The following is a 14,446-nucleotide window of genomic DNA, read 5'->3' as shown; positions in this document are numbered from 1 at the left end:
AACATGACAGTCAATGCATTTGCTAATTTTTCCTCTTTTTTTTTTTTCCCTTTTCCTTTTAGATTGGGGCCAAGGAAGTCTTGAAATACACCCGAGTTTTATTCCTCATATTAAATTGATCCCTGCTCTCCAGGACTGTCTCCATCCTGTCCCCATCTGAGTGGTTCATGCCCATGGTGCCCTCAGAGGGTGGCTGAGCACAGCCATGCATCAGCTCTTTGGGCTGGTTCTGGCACAGAAGGACCTTTCCCGGGCGGGGGATCTCTTCTCCTTGGAGGATGCTGAGATCGAAGAGAGCCTCTCTGAGGCTCTGGAGCAGATCAGGATAATTAGTTCAGCTGCAGTAAGTGAAACACTGACCAGGATATTTGTCATGAGATTAAATGTATAAGTAAAATATTCAAAACAGGAACACACACAATTTAAGTTTCTATAAAAAAAAAACAAAACAAAACAAACTCGAAGAGCAAAATGTAAGATTTAAAAATGTGGTAACAAAATCCAGTTCCCCACAGCTGGATTTCCTTTAAAGCTATTTCAAGTTCATCTTTATAAGAATTTTTATTAATCAGTTATTTAAAGCATATTAAAGATTAACATGAGGTTACATAATCCATACCTTCACAGCAATGAGAATTAAGACCTAAACCAGTGAGCTGCCCATGGGATGAACTAATTTCTGTGTTTTTAATCCCACTAAACGTCCATTGTAAAGGCGGAAGCGGGAAAAGGGCCCCTGTTAAAAAAACTCTGTGTCTTCGGGTGAAATTTGTGAGGTCCTTGGAACCCAGCTGACTGGGGGATGTCCTTTGAATTTGCCCCAGGACTACCAGAGCAATGACAACGACCAGGCCGTGGTGGAGATCTGCATCACCCGCATCACCACGGCCCTGCGTGAAACCGCCTCCATCGAGCGGCACGGCCGGGCCCTCGTGGCCCTCTGGGAGTCCTGCCTGGAGCACAACCTGAGACCCTCGGCCAGGGAGGAGGATGCACCACACGCCAAAATTGCCTCTGACATCATGAGCTGCATCCTGCAGGTAGCACTGGAAGTTCCCTGCGTTACTTCCACCGAGCTGGAAGCGCCCTCGGTGCACATCCAGATTTTGCTTTAGAATGTGCTTGTGCTTTTTTGGGTGCATGGGAGGGATTATGTTTAAAATCAAGGGCTTGACTCCAAATGTTAAAATACAGAACATGGTAACACATCCTCTGAGGGGCAGTGCTGCATCAGGGGGTTGTGATCCCTCTACTTTCCTCTGGGAATGGCTGGATTTGGTGGGGACCACGCTTTGTGGTGGGCAATGCCCTTCTGGAGGGGTTGGATTTGGTGGGGAGCACGCTTTGTGGTGGGCAATGCCCTTCTGGAGGGGTTGGATTTGGTGGGGAGCACGCTTTGTGGTGGGCAATGCCCTTCTGGAGGGGTTGGATTTGGTGGGGAGCACACTTTGTGGTGGGCAGTGCCCTTCTGGAGGAATTGGTTGTCTCCCTTTTTGCCTCCTGCCCCTGGAGGTGAGACAGTAACCAGCAGCAGCACAGCTTAAACGTTCCAGATGAGAGACTGTATGTTGTGAAATCCTCGTTTATCTTTGTGGCGCTTCAGAAATCAGATTTCAGAAGAATATTGAAGTGTTAAGTGACTGCTCTAAACTTTCACTCTGTGGCTGAGCCAAGCCAGCTCATATCCAGAGTTTTGGGGACTGCACTGTGTTGCAGATTCCTCTTTTTGTGAGGTAATTGAAATGAAATGAGGTAGTTCATGGAATTATGGACAGCATTGGGTAGGAAGGGATCTTTAAGATCACTCAGTCCTACCCCCTGCCATGGACAGGGACACCTTCCACTAGCCCAGGTTGTTCCAAGCCCCATCCAACCTGGCCTTGGACACTTCCAGGGATGGGGCAGCCACAACTTAGTTATAAAAGTACATTTGCTACTCCCTGAAACAGAGCTGTTAATAGCAAGTTCCTTTGTCCCCTCCCTCCAAAAAGAAAGAAGGCATAAAATGAGGTTGGTGGGGGTTTTTTCTACAATATGTGAGCGATGGTTGAGGCTGTAACAAAGATAATGAATATCTGCCAGCTGGGCTGGCTCTCCCAGCAGGTCTCTGTTGATATGAACAGCAGGGAGGTCCCTGAGGTTTGCAAACATCACTAGATCATATTATTGAAATGTGGTCTTTATTATCACCTTCCCATTTTCTGAGTGTGCCTTCATGCCCTGATACTCATCGTGGAACAAATGAAACCTTTCTGCTTCCATCTGAATTCCAGCCTTTTCTTAACTAAGTATTTTATCTTTATTGTAGAGGGGGGAAAAAAGAATTGTTCTTTGGAATTCACTTAGATCTTTTAAATCCCAGTACAAGGGCCAAACCTTATCTTCCCATTCTTTTGTGGGGAGTAGCAGAGTAGAACTTGGAGGCAGCATTTGGCTCCTGCTCAGTGGTGCCTCTCAGCCAAACATAACGAGGCATTATGTTGATTTAAACATGCTGCTGCACGAAGCTCTATTTATTTTAAGGGCTTTTCTCATTAAAGACACAGCTTTTGGTCCCATGGAAGTTGCCAAAATGATCTATCTTGACATGAAGAAGTTTCTGCGGCCCCTTCTCCCTCAGGGGTCTCTGAAAGGGACTGTCCAATTCTTGGCAGGCCTCTGCTGCAAGGAAAAATCCTCAGAGCCACTTAAACTCTATGGAATAAGGAATAAGATTTGGTTTTCCTCAGTCTAAATTTAGTCTTTTAAGTGCTGCTCCAGAAGGAAAGTCCAGAAAGTCTGGGCTGCCTTGCTTTGCACTGTTCTGTTGCCTTCTGCCACATCTGGGTTCCAGTGGTTGCCTGGGATTTCAGATGCTAATTAAATATAATTATATTGCAGGATTATTTTCAAAACCAGGGATGTGCTCCAGTTTCAAAGGGCTGTTCAAAAGTGAGTGGAGAGGAGGGCACTGCTTAAGGAGGCTCCAGAGAGGCTGCAGGTCCTTGGTTACACACAAACGTCCTACTGGTTCCGAGGGCAGTTGGGGGGGATCTCAAGGGGAAATATATGGCAAATATGTGTAGTTTGTACACAGGGTTTCATGTGTATAAATAGTAGCAGAAAACCTTTTCTGACCTGAATGTCAAAAGCCAAGTGTGTGTGCAGGTACCCTGAGATTCCTGAGGCTTGGTGCCCCTTTGGAAAGGGAAGTTTGTACTCCTGAAAAATGTCAGTTGTCCCTGGTGTTCAGAGAAATTGGGGTTGCCCAGAGAAGCTGTGGCTGCCCCATCCCTGGAAATGTCCCAGGCCAGGTTGGATGGGGCTTGGAGCAACCTGGGCTAGTGGAAGGTGTCCCTGCCCATGGAAGGAGGTGGGACAGGATGGGCTTTAAGGCCCCTTGCCACCCAAACTATCCTGGAATTCAATGAGCTTAAAAAAAATGGAAATCTCACCTATGACAGGATAATTAATGATCAAAACCAAAGCTACTGCACTTACTGGCAGTGACTGCTCCAAGGTGTTTCCTATGCTTTGGGATGAGAATTCCTTGCTCTGTGTGGAGGATGGATACAGCTCTGATGTCTTCTCAGAGAACACCAGTCACCAAATGTCTCATTAGAAGTGTGCAGCAGTCAGCATTTAATTAGTGCACTTCATCTCAGGTTTGCTCCCCTTCTAGCAGAAGACAAAAAAAGGTGCATTATGAACATTTCCCAGTGCAATAATTTTAAATTTCTTCATTTGCCCTTTCTTACATCTTCCTTCAATGGTGCTACCAGAACACAACCTTCCTTGACATGTTTTGTTTTGGTGGTTTTTTTTTTGCTCTTTTCCCCTTGTTATAATTTTCTTCTTCTTCCTCTGCTCAGCATGAGACTTTATATGAATGTATTCTTTTTTTTTCAGCTGCTTCTTTTTCACTGCTTTTTCCTGGTTCCACAGAATTACAACCGCCCCCCAGTCATGGCCTTGGCTGTTCCAGTGGCAGTGAAGTTTCTCCAGAGGGGGAACAAGGAGCTGTGCAGGAACATGTCCAGTTATCTCTCCTTGGCTGCGATTGCCAAAGTGGATCTGCTGGCTGAGCACACGGACACCATCGTCAGGAGCGTCCTCCAAGGTAGGAACGTGGACATTCGGGGGTTAGGATGTGTCAGGTGTACATGGGATCCTTAAAAAGCTCGAATTCCTAAAATCTGGAGCCCTTCTGGTCGGGAAAGACCTCCAAGATCATCAAGTCCAACCATTAGCAAACACATTATACATAAAAATACGAGGCACGTTTGTATAAAGCAGACATATGGAAATACCTATAAATGTGATAAAACAGGTTAGACACAAACTAATACCAGATTATCAAGGAATATGGGAATTTGCTGAACCCTGTTGACTGTGGAGGTTTCGTTATGGATTGGGTGACCCCCAGGGCAGGAAATCCAGCTGCACTTGTTAATATTCCTGACTAATGAACTTCAAATTATCAGCCATGATACGAGGCACTAGTTCTGGAGCTCTTATCCTTTCTATTAGTGTCCCTGGCAAGCCTCCAAAATAGAAATGGGGATGAAATTAATCCCATTCTGTGGCAAAATAGTCAGATGTAAGATAGAAAAGCTTTGTGGTGGTTCTTTAATTTTGCCTACATTGTTAGCTTTATATAGAATATTGTTGCTAATCTCCTTACATTTTATTTTTGTGGTTGAAAAAGCCAAAAATATTCATTCTTCTATAAAAGGAAATCCAATTTAATTGAAGTAATAAAGTTCCCAGTATTTGTTGTAGTACAGTGCTACTGCAGTAGTAAATTCACTGTTTTGCTTCAAGTATGGGTAATAATTAGACAGTTATTGCTAATTACTGCTATTAAAAGAAGATTATTATGGAGATGCTAAGCACTCAAATTAAATGTGTGCATTCTTTATCAAGTTATTATTTCTTATATTCTTTTAAGACTTGACATTAGTATTTATGTGCTGACATTGTGCACCGTCACTCAGTGGTAGTAATAAAAGCAATAGAGGGAATTTAGTCACAGGTTTGGCAAAAAGGTTTCAGCACGGCTGAGTTGTGTACTTATGTTGTTCCACCAGCAGATGTTGCTGTGGATATCAGGTTTGGGAATTGCAGCCGGGAAGAGGGCACCGAACAGCGAAACGATTTGTTTTGCGAAGGGGCTCGATCACGCTGTGCATAATTCGTGTTTCAGGCATGAAAAGCTGCGTTTGCGGCAGGCTGAGAGCTGCCCTTGCAGACTGCTTGCTGAGGGGAGAGGGAAGCTGCTGAGGATGGATTTCCAGAGCAGTTTCTGGAGACAAAGGGCCTTGTTCTGGGGCTGCCCAGCGCGGCCGAGCCTCGTGGCACCAGGGCAGAGCAGCTCTGGCCCCTTGCCGGCGACTGCCGGAGCCAACTGGATTTTGTGATTACTTGGGGCAACTCTTTGGCTGCATAATCAGGTTCTTATCTCCTCAGCTAAAAAAGAGCACTTTGGAAGGAGTGTTTCACTGCTCTGTTCCAGTGAACTCAGCTCCCAAACACGCGCCGGCTGTGCCGGCGACGCCGCAGCCCCGTGCCCGCTGTGCCCGCACCTCCCACGGGCACCAGGGACCACACGGAGCTGTTCCTGCTCCCAGGGGACAGCAGCAACACCGCCCTGTGATCTGAGAGCCTGTGGCTGCTCCCCCTTCCAAAGGCACCACGGGGATGCTGCATCCAGCAGAGCCTTGTGAGAGGGCAGGGCTGGGCTCAGCACCCGCCCCAGCCCCACAGGTCTTACCCTGCTCCTCCACTTCTCCATTGGCAGTGCAAGGGCAGGGCCTCGGTGGCTTTTCCGTGTTTGGAGCCCAAAATCCCCCCAAAATACTATTTACTTAGTGTTTTCCAAACAGCCAAACTGCTGGCCAAGGAAGAACATAGTTGAGTGAAGAAGGAAGGGGAGAAGTGTGAGTTGTGGTGCTGGGCTGTGGGAAAGCTTTGCTGGTCCACAGAGGTGATAAAGGGAGAGCAAAGCAGTTGGAAAGAGGAAAGTTTTCCAGCTGAGTCAGTGGGAATGGAAGGACTGGCTTTGCACTTGGTCCTCTGCCAAACCAGAGCAGAGACAGGAGAAGGCTCCTTCCCAGACAGAGCTTTTCAGGTATGAGATACAGCAGGAAAAGCAGCCAGGAAGGATTTCTGGTGATCTTCCTGAGGAGTTTCCTTTTTCTGCTGCATTTCATGGACATTTGTTTTCATTTAATGGAGGGAACTGTATGGGAAGGGGATTTGAGAGTGATTTTGCCCTTGCACAATATTGGGACCTGAAGTGTTTTTGTAACTCTGAGGATCTGTTTTCTGGCTGCCAGCAGATGAACACAGGTAATATTTCCTTGTTCTGTTGTTAAGGTTATTCACAGATATTATTTAGGGAGGGATTTCTGTCCAGTTTACTACTAACCATTTATAACTTAGATCCAGTTTTATTGCAGGGTAATAGGAGAAATTCCAGCAATCAGAGCAATTACTTTTCCCTTAAACAGTGCTGCCAGAAATGTGGAGCAGGTAATATAACACTGGGTATGAAGCACAACCCCCTTCAATTGCACAGTAAAGGGGAATTTACCTTGTCATGGCTTTTCCTTACTATTTTTGTGTCCTGGAACAAGGATCTGGAGTCGTGTTCAGGAAGGAGTGTAGCAGCAACACGCCAAGAGATTTTTCCAAGTGTGTTCTCAGGACATCTGTAGAGAATGAGAAAGGCAGAGAAACGTGGGAATAGAGAAGAAGGATGGGCTGCTTCCAGGGGAAATGAGAATTGCTCTGAACAAGACATCCCTCATGATAACTTGTTCAGAGGCTTCGGCAGCGCGTGATGCTCTCGTTGTAAATGGTTACGGATCCAGTGAGTAGCTATTCATCATCCCCTGCTTGGGCTCTGCTTTCCATGTGGAAATCAGCCCTGGAGTCTGGGCTCTGCACCTGCTGCCTGTGCTCTGTATCCAGCCCTGGGTTTTTATTGGGTTTGGGATGAGCTTGTGAGAGTGAGAGGAGCAAATCCCTGGCACTGAGCAGCAGTTCCTTGTACAAACCTCCCGTCAGCAGCAAATGCCTTTGGGTGACTTTGGGGGTCTAAATGTACCTTAAAACTGAGTCTGTCCTCAGAGGGCAGCATTATGGGGGGGGACTGATGGATTTTTATTTGAGGATATCCCAAACCAAACCAATCCTTCCTTCAGCCTCCAAGCACTGTCCTAGCACAGCCTCAGCTCAATGCACATGAGGATCCCTCTGTTTTTATGAGAGGTCACTATTTCTATTCTTTTTCTAGAACTATATGGTTCAAAACATGGGAAGATTCCCACATGGGACTTGGTTTCAGAGTTTTGGTTCATGAGAAGCATGGAGAGTTTTAGTTTAGTAAAGTATCTTTATTTACAGAACAACTTTACAAAAATAATTTCAATAAAATTATCACAAAGTCCATTTACAATATAATACAGCTGCATGTTCTCCCAATGTAACATCAGATTATGATGGGGAATATTACTTTGATATCAATCCATGGCATAAATAATGATTTAAACAAGGAGCTAGTTTTGTTATAGTCTACAAATGACTAACAACGATTAATAAACAACACATTTCTTGACTTAGGTGGTTCCTCTGTACAATTCACATTAATGCTATAGAGCCCAAGGGCTGGAGGAGCCTGGAAGATCATGGAATCAGGAATGGTTTGGGTTGGAAGGGACTTTAAAGATGATTCAGTTCCACACCCTGCCATGGGCAGGGACACCTTCCAGTATCCCAGGTTGCTCCAAGCCCCATCCAGCCTGGCCTTGGACACTTCCAGGGATGGGGAATCCACATCCTCTGTTCTGCAGAGAAGGGTCAGGTTTCCCTCAGCAGGGATGTTGGGAGCACCCTCTGACTCCCGAGTGTCCAAAGTGCCCCTCTCTCTGATCCCTCAGAAAACACTGTGCTGGACAGACAGAGCTGCCAGACCTCAGGGACAGCTTTTCCAATGTCATGCCTTGATGTGTGGGATCTTTTCGGTGTTTTCCCAAAACAGCAGGCAGAGATCCGACCCCATCTCCACAGCGCCTCGTTTTGTAAACTTGCAATGCTGATCTTCCTTGGGAATTTGGGACGTGGGCTCCTACAGCTCTGGTTAGTTGGAGTGCTGGTGTTCAGCTCTTTGGGAAATACATTCTCTGTGCAGAAACTGCCGTGCCAGGGTTTAGGACACGTACTGGGCTCCTCCGTAGGGCAGAACCTCCGTGACCCCCCACCCCACCACGTTGCCCCTGGTGCCACACGCGCCCTCCCCACTCTGTGCTGTGATCTCTGGGGCACTGAGCACTCTGTCCCACAGGTTGAAGCCAGTTAGTTTTCCAGAGAAGGCTAAAGCTTCATCAAACCCCCCTCCGACGCAGCAGCCGTTCTTCTCCTGCCCGATCTGCAGGATCCCTCCATCGGGAACGGTGTGAGCGCTGGCAATGTCCAGGGCACTGGCTGCCAGCTCCCCCTGCACCCACAGGGCTGCAGATCCATTCTCGGAGCTCCACGTGCCACACAGATGGACCCACTTCCCAGGAATAACTGCATTTTGGGCAGCCACCTTGTGCTGGCCACCCCCGACCACGAGCACTGCGGAGTCCCGGCGGAGGTAAAGCTGGATTTCATAGGGATTGAACTTGGTTCCATAGGAGAAGACAATGGTTTTGTCCAAAGCCTCGGTCACCCTGATCCAGATACAGGCAGTGAAGGAGCGAAGGGTCATTCCAGCAGTTGGGTGGACGCTCCCAAATATCTTTTTGGAACGCATGGGGAACAGAATTGCGGTTTCACACCCTGGGGAAGATTAAAAACATCGTCAGGGAAATAGAAACTGGTCTGCTTGTGTGTGCATAGGTAGGACCTTTGATATATCATGGAATCATTAAGGTTGGAAACGACCTCTAAGATCACCAAGCTGTCGCTGCCCCATCCCTGGAAGCGTCCAGGATGAAGCTTGGAGCAACCTGGACTAGTGGAAGGTGTCCCTGCCCATGGCAGGGGGTGGCACTGAATGGGCTTTAAGGTCCCTTCCAACCCAAACTGTTCCATGATGGGGCTTCCCAAGGATCTGTATGGAGCAGTGCCCCCTGGGAGAGCAGCTCTTTTGCTGCCTCACCTAAAGAAATCAGCCTTGAACTGGGCAGTTGTGGCAGTAACCCTCCCTTAGGTCTTGGTTAAGCCTCTGAGTTCTTTTTAAGTGTTAAATAGTGAAAATAACCTTGTGGTGAGGGGCTGAGGTGAGTGAGCCATCAAACAGCAGGTTTGGATACCGTGGCATTCCTGGGATAGAGTGGAGGCTGTGGCTGGAGGAGGGAATTGCTGGGCTGTGTCCTGAGGTTGTCTCATGGATAACTGGGCAGCAGGGGAGGACAAGAGCTACCAAAAAGTAGCACAGGGAGTGTCGGCAGGAACATGCTGAGATGGGCTTATTTATTTAATACAATGATTCCCTGTCCTGACCCTGCCTTTAGGATTTTTGGTCAGTAACATTCCTGGGCACTGGGTAAATGTGGGAAATGTATAAGATGACTCGTGTTTTTAAAACAGTTCATCTCTCATGTCTCATTAATCAGGGTGTTGATAATAGAAATTAGATTAGTTAAAACGACTGACAGGACTCTGTGAAACTTGGAAAAGTAGCTGATGATGACTAAAGCCAAGACACTTTTGGTATTTTATGTGCTGTTCCCCAGTTGTATGTAACTTAATGTTCAAGGTGACACGGGGGAAGAATCAGCCCCTTCTCCATTTCCTGTCTAAAGGAGCTGGAGGATCTGAAATGCCTGAAAAGTGTGTGGAAATTTGTGCTCCAGGGAATGAAGGACTCTTTGTGCCCTCCAGGATTGCTCTGCTCTGGTATTTCATGGGCTGCTTCCCTCCAGCTTCCAGCAGATTTTACATCTCTCTGCTGGCCCTTCTGAGGAGGGGCAGGGTGAGCGAGCAACTGCTGGGGATGCTCCTTAAAATGCTACTTAGGAACACTATTGTGAAAAAGCTTTTAATTAGCGGGCTTTCAGGCTTTATTATCAAAGCCTAAACAAAATTAAAACCAGCCTCAGCGAAGAACAAAAAGTGTGATTAGAAAATCCCTCAAGAATACGGCTGGCAGGAATTCAAGACGTGAGAAATTAAAGTCAGTTGCTAAAAATTCCCCAGAAAAAAATAAACCCAGAGAGAGGCTCTGGAAGTACTTAAAATGTAGCCTTTAAATTGAAAACTATGAAGGTTTTATATAAAATCATGTAGGAACCAGTGGAAATAAAGTGAATTTCCACTGATGAGGTAGAGATGCTCGGTGCAGATCGGGTTTGTTGCTCCCACCTAGTGCAGAGTAGCTGAGTGAGGCTGGCTGGGCTACAGGAGAAGATAAGGAATGAGATCATGCTCTGGAAGGCAAGAGGTTTGAGTTTGGGGAAAAGAGGAATATGCTGTAAGATGTACCCCCAGCACACAGAGATTACTGAGGTGTCGTGATAAAGGAGTGAAAGCAATTTACTCTTAATGCTGGATGGGTGTCTGGCGTGAAGGGACAGATTCAGGTGAGCTCACAAAGCACTTTGATGGGAATTATGTTGTGTCTGTGGAAGTTTAGCAGTTACAAGCTGTTCCTTCTTGCTCCTCTGTGTAAGATCTCACTCAGGAGATGCTGCTGCAGTTCTCTGGTAAGGCTGGTGTGACTGCACCCCCACCTCCCCACACACCCACTCCCACAGGACTCTCTGAGTGTAGATTTCTATGGGGCTTTTAAGCTGTAATAACTTAGATTTGCGGCAAACACAGCCATTAATCAGCTTTTAGAGGCCAGGCAGTGACAGCTCACTGATATCCAGTGTAGCTGTATCATGCAGGTAGCAGTTGTGCACCCACACTTCAAACAGATGAGGGGCTGCTCTGCCACAGCCAAGTTGCTTTTTTGGGTGTCTCATTGCACTGCACAGAAAACTGAGGTGGAATCTGAGGTATGAGCTCATCTTTCTGTGGTCACCTCGCTTGCTGAGCAGTGCAAAGGCTTTGGAAGGGTAAAAATACCCCCAAACCACCCCCCCGGTGTTCCTAACGGATCCATCCAGAGGAAGGACTCTGCCCTGACAGTTGGGTGCAGGGGATGTGCCCTCCCTGCTGTGCAGGTGTGCCTGGCTGGCTGACACCAGTCCTCTGCTCTGGGGCAGCTGGAGTGGGTGAGGAGGTGTTAATTTAGGGAGAAGAAGGAGTGGGAACATGCAGGGAGAGGAGAGCTCAGTAATGCACATGCATAGGTGTTACCAGCTGGGCAGGTGAAAGGTGTGAGAACGTAATTTGGATGTTTAAAATATGTTTGCTGAGCTGTTTTGATCTGGGAGAGCCTGGAGGTGGGATCCTGGCTGGCTTTGCCCTGTGTAAGGACTTGGATTAAGCCCTGCTTTGATCCCACCTTTGAGAAGCTCAGCACCTCTTTTCCCAGAAGTTAATGGGTTTCCCCCCCTTTCTGTACAGACTGTTTAAAGCTGCCCTGCTGTTCCTAAGGTTTCTTTGGAGTCCTGTGGAGAGGGAGGTTCTCAGGAGGGTGTTTGTAGGGTCCCTGTTTGGACAGACCCCCGAGGAGCTCTGGTAAAGCTCCCGTGGACTCACCTGCTGGCAGCAGGTGCTGAGCTGCCCATTGCTGCGACACCTTCAGCTCAGCCCGGGTCTGCTGCAGCTCCTTCCACAGCGAGTTCAGGAGGAGATTGTCCCCTCTGGTGGCATCCAATTTATCCTGCTGCAGAGCTGTCTCCTGCTCCTCAGCCCTGCCCAGCCAGGCGCTCTCCAGCCAGCCCAGCTTCATGGACAGGTTGTGGCTCAGCTGCAGAACGTGCTCCAGAACCTTTCCCTGCTCAGACTCCCGAAGCCTCTTGGCCTCTTCAGCTTGGTCCCTGGTCCTCAGGAGCACCTGCTCTACCTGGGACACGATGTGGGAGGTGACTTTGTCGAGGGTGGCGGCGAAGGAGCCGGCGAGGTTGGTGGTGAGCTGGGTCAGCTCTGTCCTCAGGGTCTGCAGGTCCACCTTGGGGAGCTCGTCCACCGCCTGCAGCATCATGTTCTCCTTCATCTGCGAGTTCTCCAGCATGATGAACAGCTTGTCCCACTCGGTGTGCTCCCGCTGGCAGTCGCACGAAGCAGCTGGAAGGGAAGATACAGATGTTGCCGTTCCTTTGTACTTAGTTTTAAACAGAAGGAGGTTGACAATCTGGCTCTGGGCAAGGCTTATGTGCTCCAGACTGTCCCAGAATCATGGAATTACAGCTTTGGCTGGGTTGGAAGGGACCTTAAAGACCATCTAATTCCAACTCCCCTGCCATGGGGGGAGTGAGTGCATTTCCCTCTATACAGAAACAGAAAAGTAAAATAGTGCGTTTTAAAGCCATTCTAAAACTGTCATTGACAGTCTTGTGCAGGAAAGCTGAAAAATTAAGAATATAAAGCAAATTCCAAGGTACCTCATCCCAGTGCTTTAGCACTGTTATCCATAATAACCCACTGGTACAAGCACAAGCTTCTCCCTCTGAAAAAAAAAATGCTTGCAATAATAACTATTGCAAGAGCTGGGCAACAAAGAATGCGATTCTGCATTTCCACAAATTTGGTTTAAATTCACTTACTTTCCTCGGTGCCAGGGGCTGGAGCCTCAATCTCGTTATCCAGGTTCACGTACATGAGGTCGTAGTCGTTGTCTTCCTCCAGGGCAGAGCCAGAAGCCCTGAGGACACAGAAGAGCGTGAGCAGAGAGAGTATTTCTTGGGGCAGCATCCTCCCAGCCGCTTCCCGGAGATCCCTGGGCTGTCTGGAGCTGCGCTCGGGTTTAGCAAGGCCGGGGCTGGGAGGGAGCCCCTAATAAATGCTGCGAGCGCCTCAGCCCGAATGAATGAGCAGCCCCCGTGCCAGTGGTGTAACCGGAGCACTCGGGGCTGTTGGTTTTGGCCGGGAGGGAAGGGGGCGTGCAGTTTGCTCAATCCCAGCCTTCCAGGGTCCACTGGGGGATGTACTGACTCGTGGAGGGGAAAAGCGGGGGAAAGCTGCTCCTGGAGCCGCCGCTTCCCCCGAGAGCGGATTTCTGGGACGTGCAGCAATGCAGGGGTGGAAGCACTTGGAGTTCGCTGCCTGGATTGGCTGTGCCGGGCTGTGTTATTTGGGGGAAAGAAAGCGCTCCCTGCAAGCTCGGTTTGTGCTCGGTATGTGCCAGGGCTGGGGAGGGGACTGCGAGGAAAATAAACATACCTGGAGCTGCTTTGGATACACGTGGCTGGTTTGACTAAATAGTGCAGCTTTTTTGGATGGTTGTGTGATGTTATATAATAAGTTCTATTATATACTCACAGTTTATTGCTTTAAGCAGTAAAAGAGAACTCTTAAGGACAGCTTGTTGGAGTTTTGCTTTTCCAGCCCTAATTACCCCTAACCCCCCCATAACTGTGTGGATAATCTGTTAGTGCTGGATCTGGTTTTGGGAGTGTGTAAATCAGCAGCTGCACGGTCAGAGCTTTTCAAAGGTCTGTTACCTTTGAAAAAGCAAAACAAGGCGCTGTTGCATTAATGTAGTGGAAGGATTATTGGTGCTAATCTGGTTCGAATTCCACAATCTCATCAGTTCAGTGGGCCATTAATCATTTCAGAGATGCATTGCTCAGGTGAGATGAGGGATAATATGGTACAAATTATGTATTGCCTATGAAATATCCAGAGAATAGCAAAAAAAAAATGTAATTATATCTAACTTGCAGTGTGTGTTCCCTTTCCATTTGTGTCTCTGCTTTTGCTCATGCAAACCTGGGCTACCTGTGCCTTGGATATTGGGGAGAAATCCGTCTCTGTGAGGGGGGTGAGGCCCTGGCACAGGTTGCCCAGAGAAGCTCTGGCTGCCCCATCCCTGGAAGTGTCCAAGACCAGGTTGGATGGAGCTTGGAGCAACCTGGGATAGTGGAAGGTGTCCCTGACCATGGCGGAGGAGGGAACTGGATGGCTTTTAACCCACTCAAACTCTTCTGTGATTCTATGGTATGGGGGTTCCTGCCACTGTGGGCCCTCCAGCTGCTCTCCTGAGAGGGGAAATAATAAATAGCAATATTTTAGAAACCTGGGAAGTCTGGTAAAGTAGAGGTGATCGTTATTTTTGGGAGGAATTTCTCCCTGGAAAGGGTGGTCAGGCACTGGCAGGGGCTGCCCAGGGAGGTTTGGAGTGCCCAGCCCTGGAGGTGTCCCAGGAAGGCCTGGCCGTGGCACTCAGTGCTCTGGGCTGGGGACAGGGTGGGGATGGGGCACAGGGGGGATCCATGGGCTGGGAGGGCTTTTCCAGCCTCAGTGATCCTGGGATTTTCAAGTAGGTATGTGCCTAACTTGGGTTACTCTTGGTGCACAGGCTTTGTCTTTGGACACCCACTTTGGAGTGAGGCTCAAACACAGCTGTGGGACTTTGAGAGCTCCT

The 14,446-nt window shown here is 48.2% G+C and overlaps 2 protein-coding genes across 6 annotated transcripts in view; one reads left to right on the top strand and one right to left on the bottom strand.

The window, feature by feature from the left end:
- VEPH1 (ventricular zone expressed PH domain containing 1) overlaps nt 1-14,446 on the top strand; it is a 63,300-nt gene that overhangs the window by 6,621 nt on the left and 42,233 nt on the right. For 4 of the 5 annotated variants that reach the window (XM_039389972.1, XM_039389969.1, XM_039389970.1 and 1 more), the window contains 3 exons: nt 63-343; nt 825-1,043; nt 3,925-4,099. In XM_039389972.1, coding sequence (XP_039245906.1) covers nt 206-343; nt 825-1,043; nt 3,925-4,099 — 532 coding nt within the window. In that variant the 5' untranslated portion in view covers nt 63-205. The remainder of the gene's footprint in view (nt 1-62; nt 344-824; nt 1,044-3,924; nt 4,100-14,446) is intronic. The other variant, XM_027731095.2, reaches the window with a different exon arrangement.
- Nucleotides 7,821-12,975, bottom strand: PTX3 (pentraxin 3). The gene is made up of 3 exons (XM_027731117.2): nt 12,627-12,975; nt 11,620-12,147; nt 7,821-8,805 (listed from the first exon to the last, which is right to left on the bottom strand). Exons 1-3 carry the CDS (start codon nt 12,772-12,774, stop codon nt 8,192-8,194), a joined length of 1,290 nt encoding a protein of 429 aa, XP_027586918.1. The 5' UTR covers nt 12,775-12,975; the 3' UTR covers nt 7,821-8,191.

The sequence above is a fragment of the Pipra filicauda genome, unplaced genomic scaffold, assembly GCF_003945595.2.
Source record: "Pipra filicauda isolate LSUMZ 115617 unplaced genomic scaffold, ASM394559v2 scaffold78_size3787270_pilon, whole genome shotgun sequence".
Lineage (NCBI taxonomy): Eukaryota > Metazoa > Chordata > Aves > Passeriformes > Pipridae > Pipra > Pipra filicauda.
Note: the sequence above shows the minus strand (reverse complement) of the source record. Positions and strands in the feature narration are given on the sequence as shown.

Coding starts and splice junctions, on each gene's coding strand:
- PTX3 (XM_027731117.2), bottom strand. CDS start 12,774: ATGCTGCCCCAAGAAATACTCTCTCTGCTCACGCTCTTCTGTGTCCTC. Junction 12,148..12,626: donor AGCCCCTGGCACCGAGGAAA/GTAAGTGAATTT, acceptor CTTCCCTTCCAG/CTGCTTCGTGCGACTGCCAG. Junction 8,806..11,619: donor TCAGCACCTGCTGCCAGCAG/GTGAGTCCACGG, acceptor AATCTTCCCCAG/GGTGTGAAACCGCAATTCTG.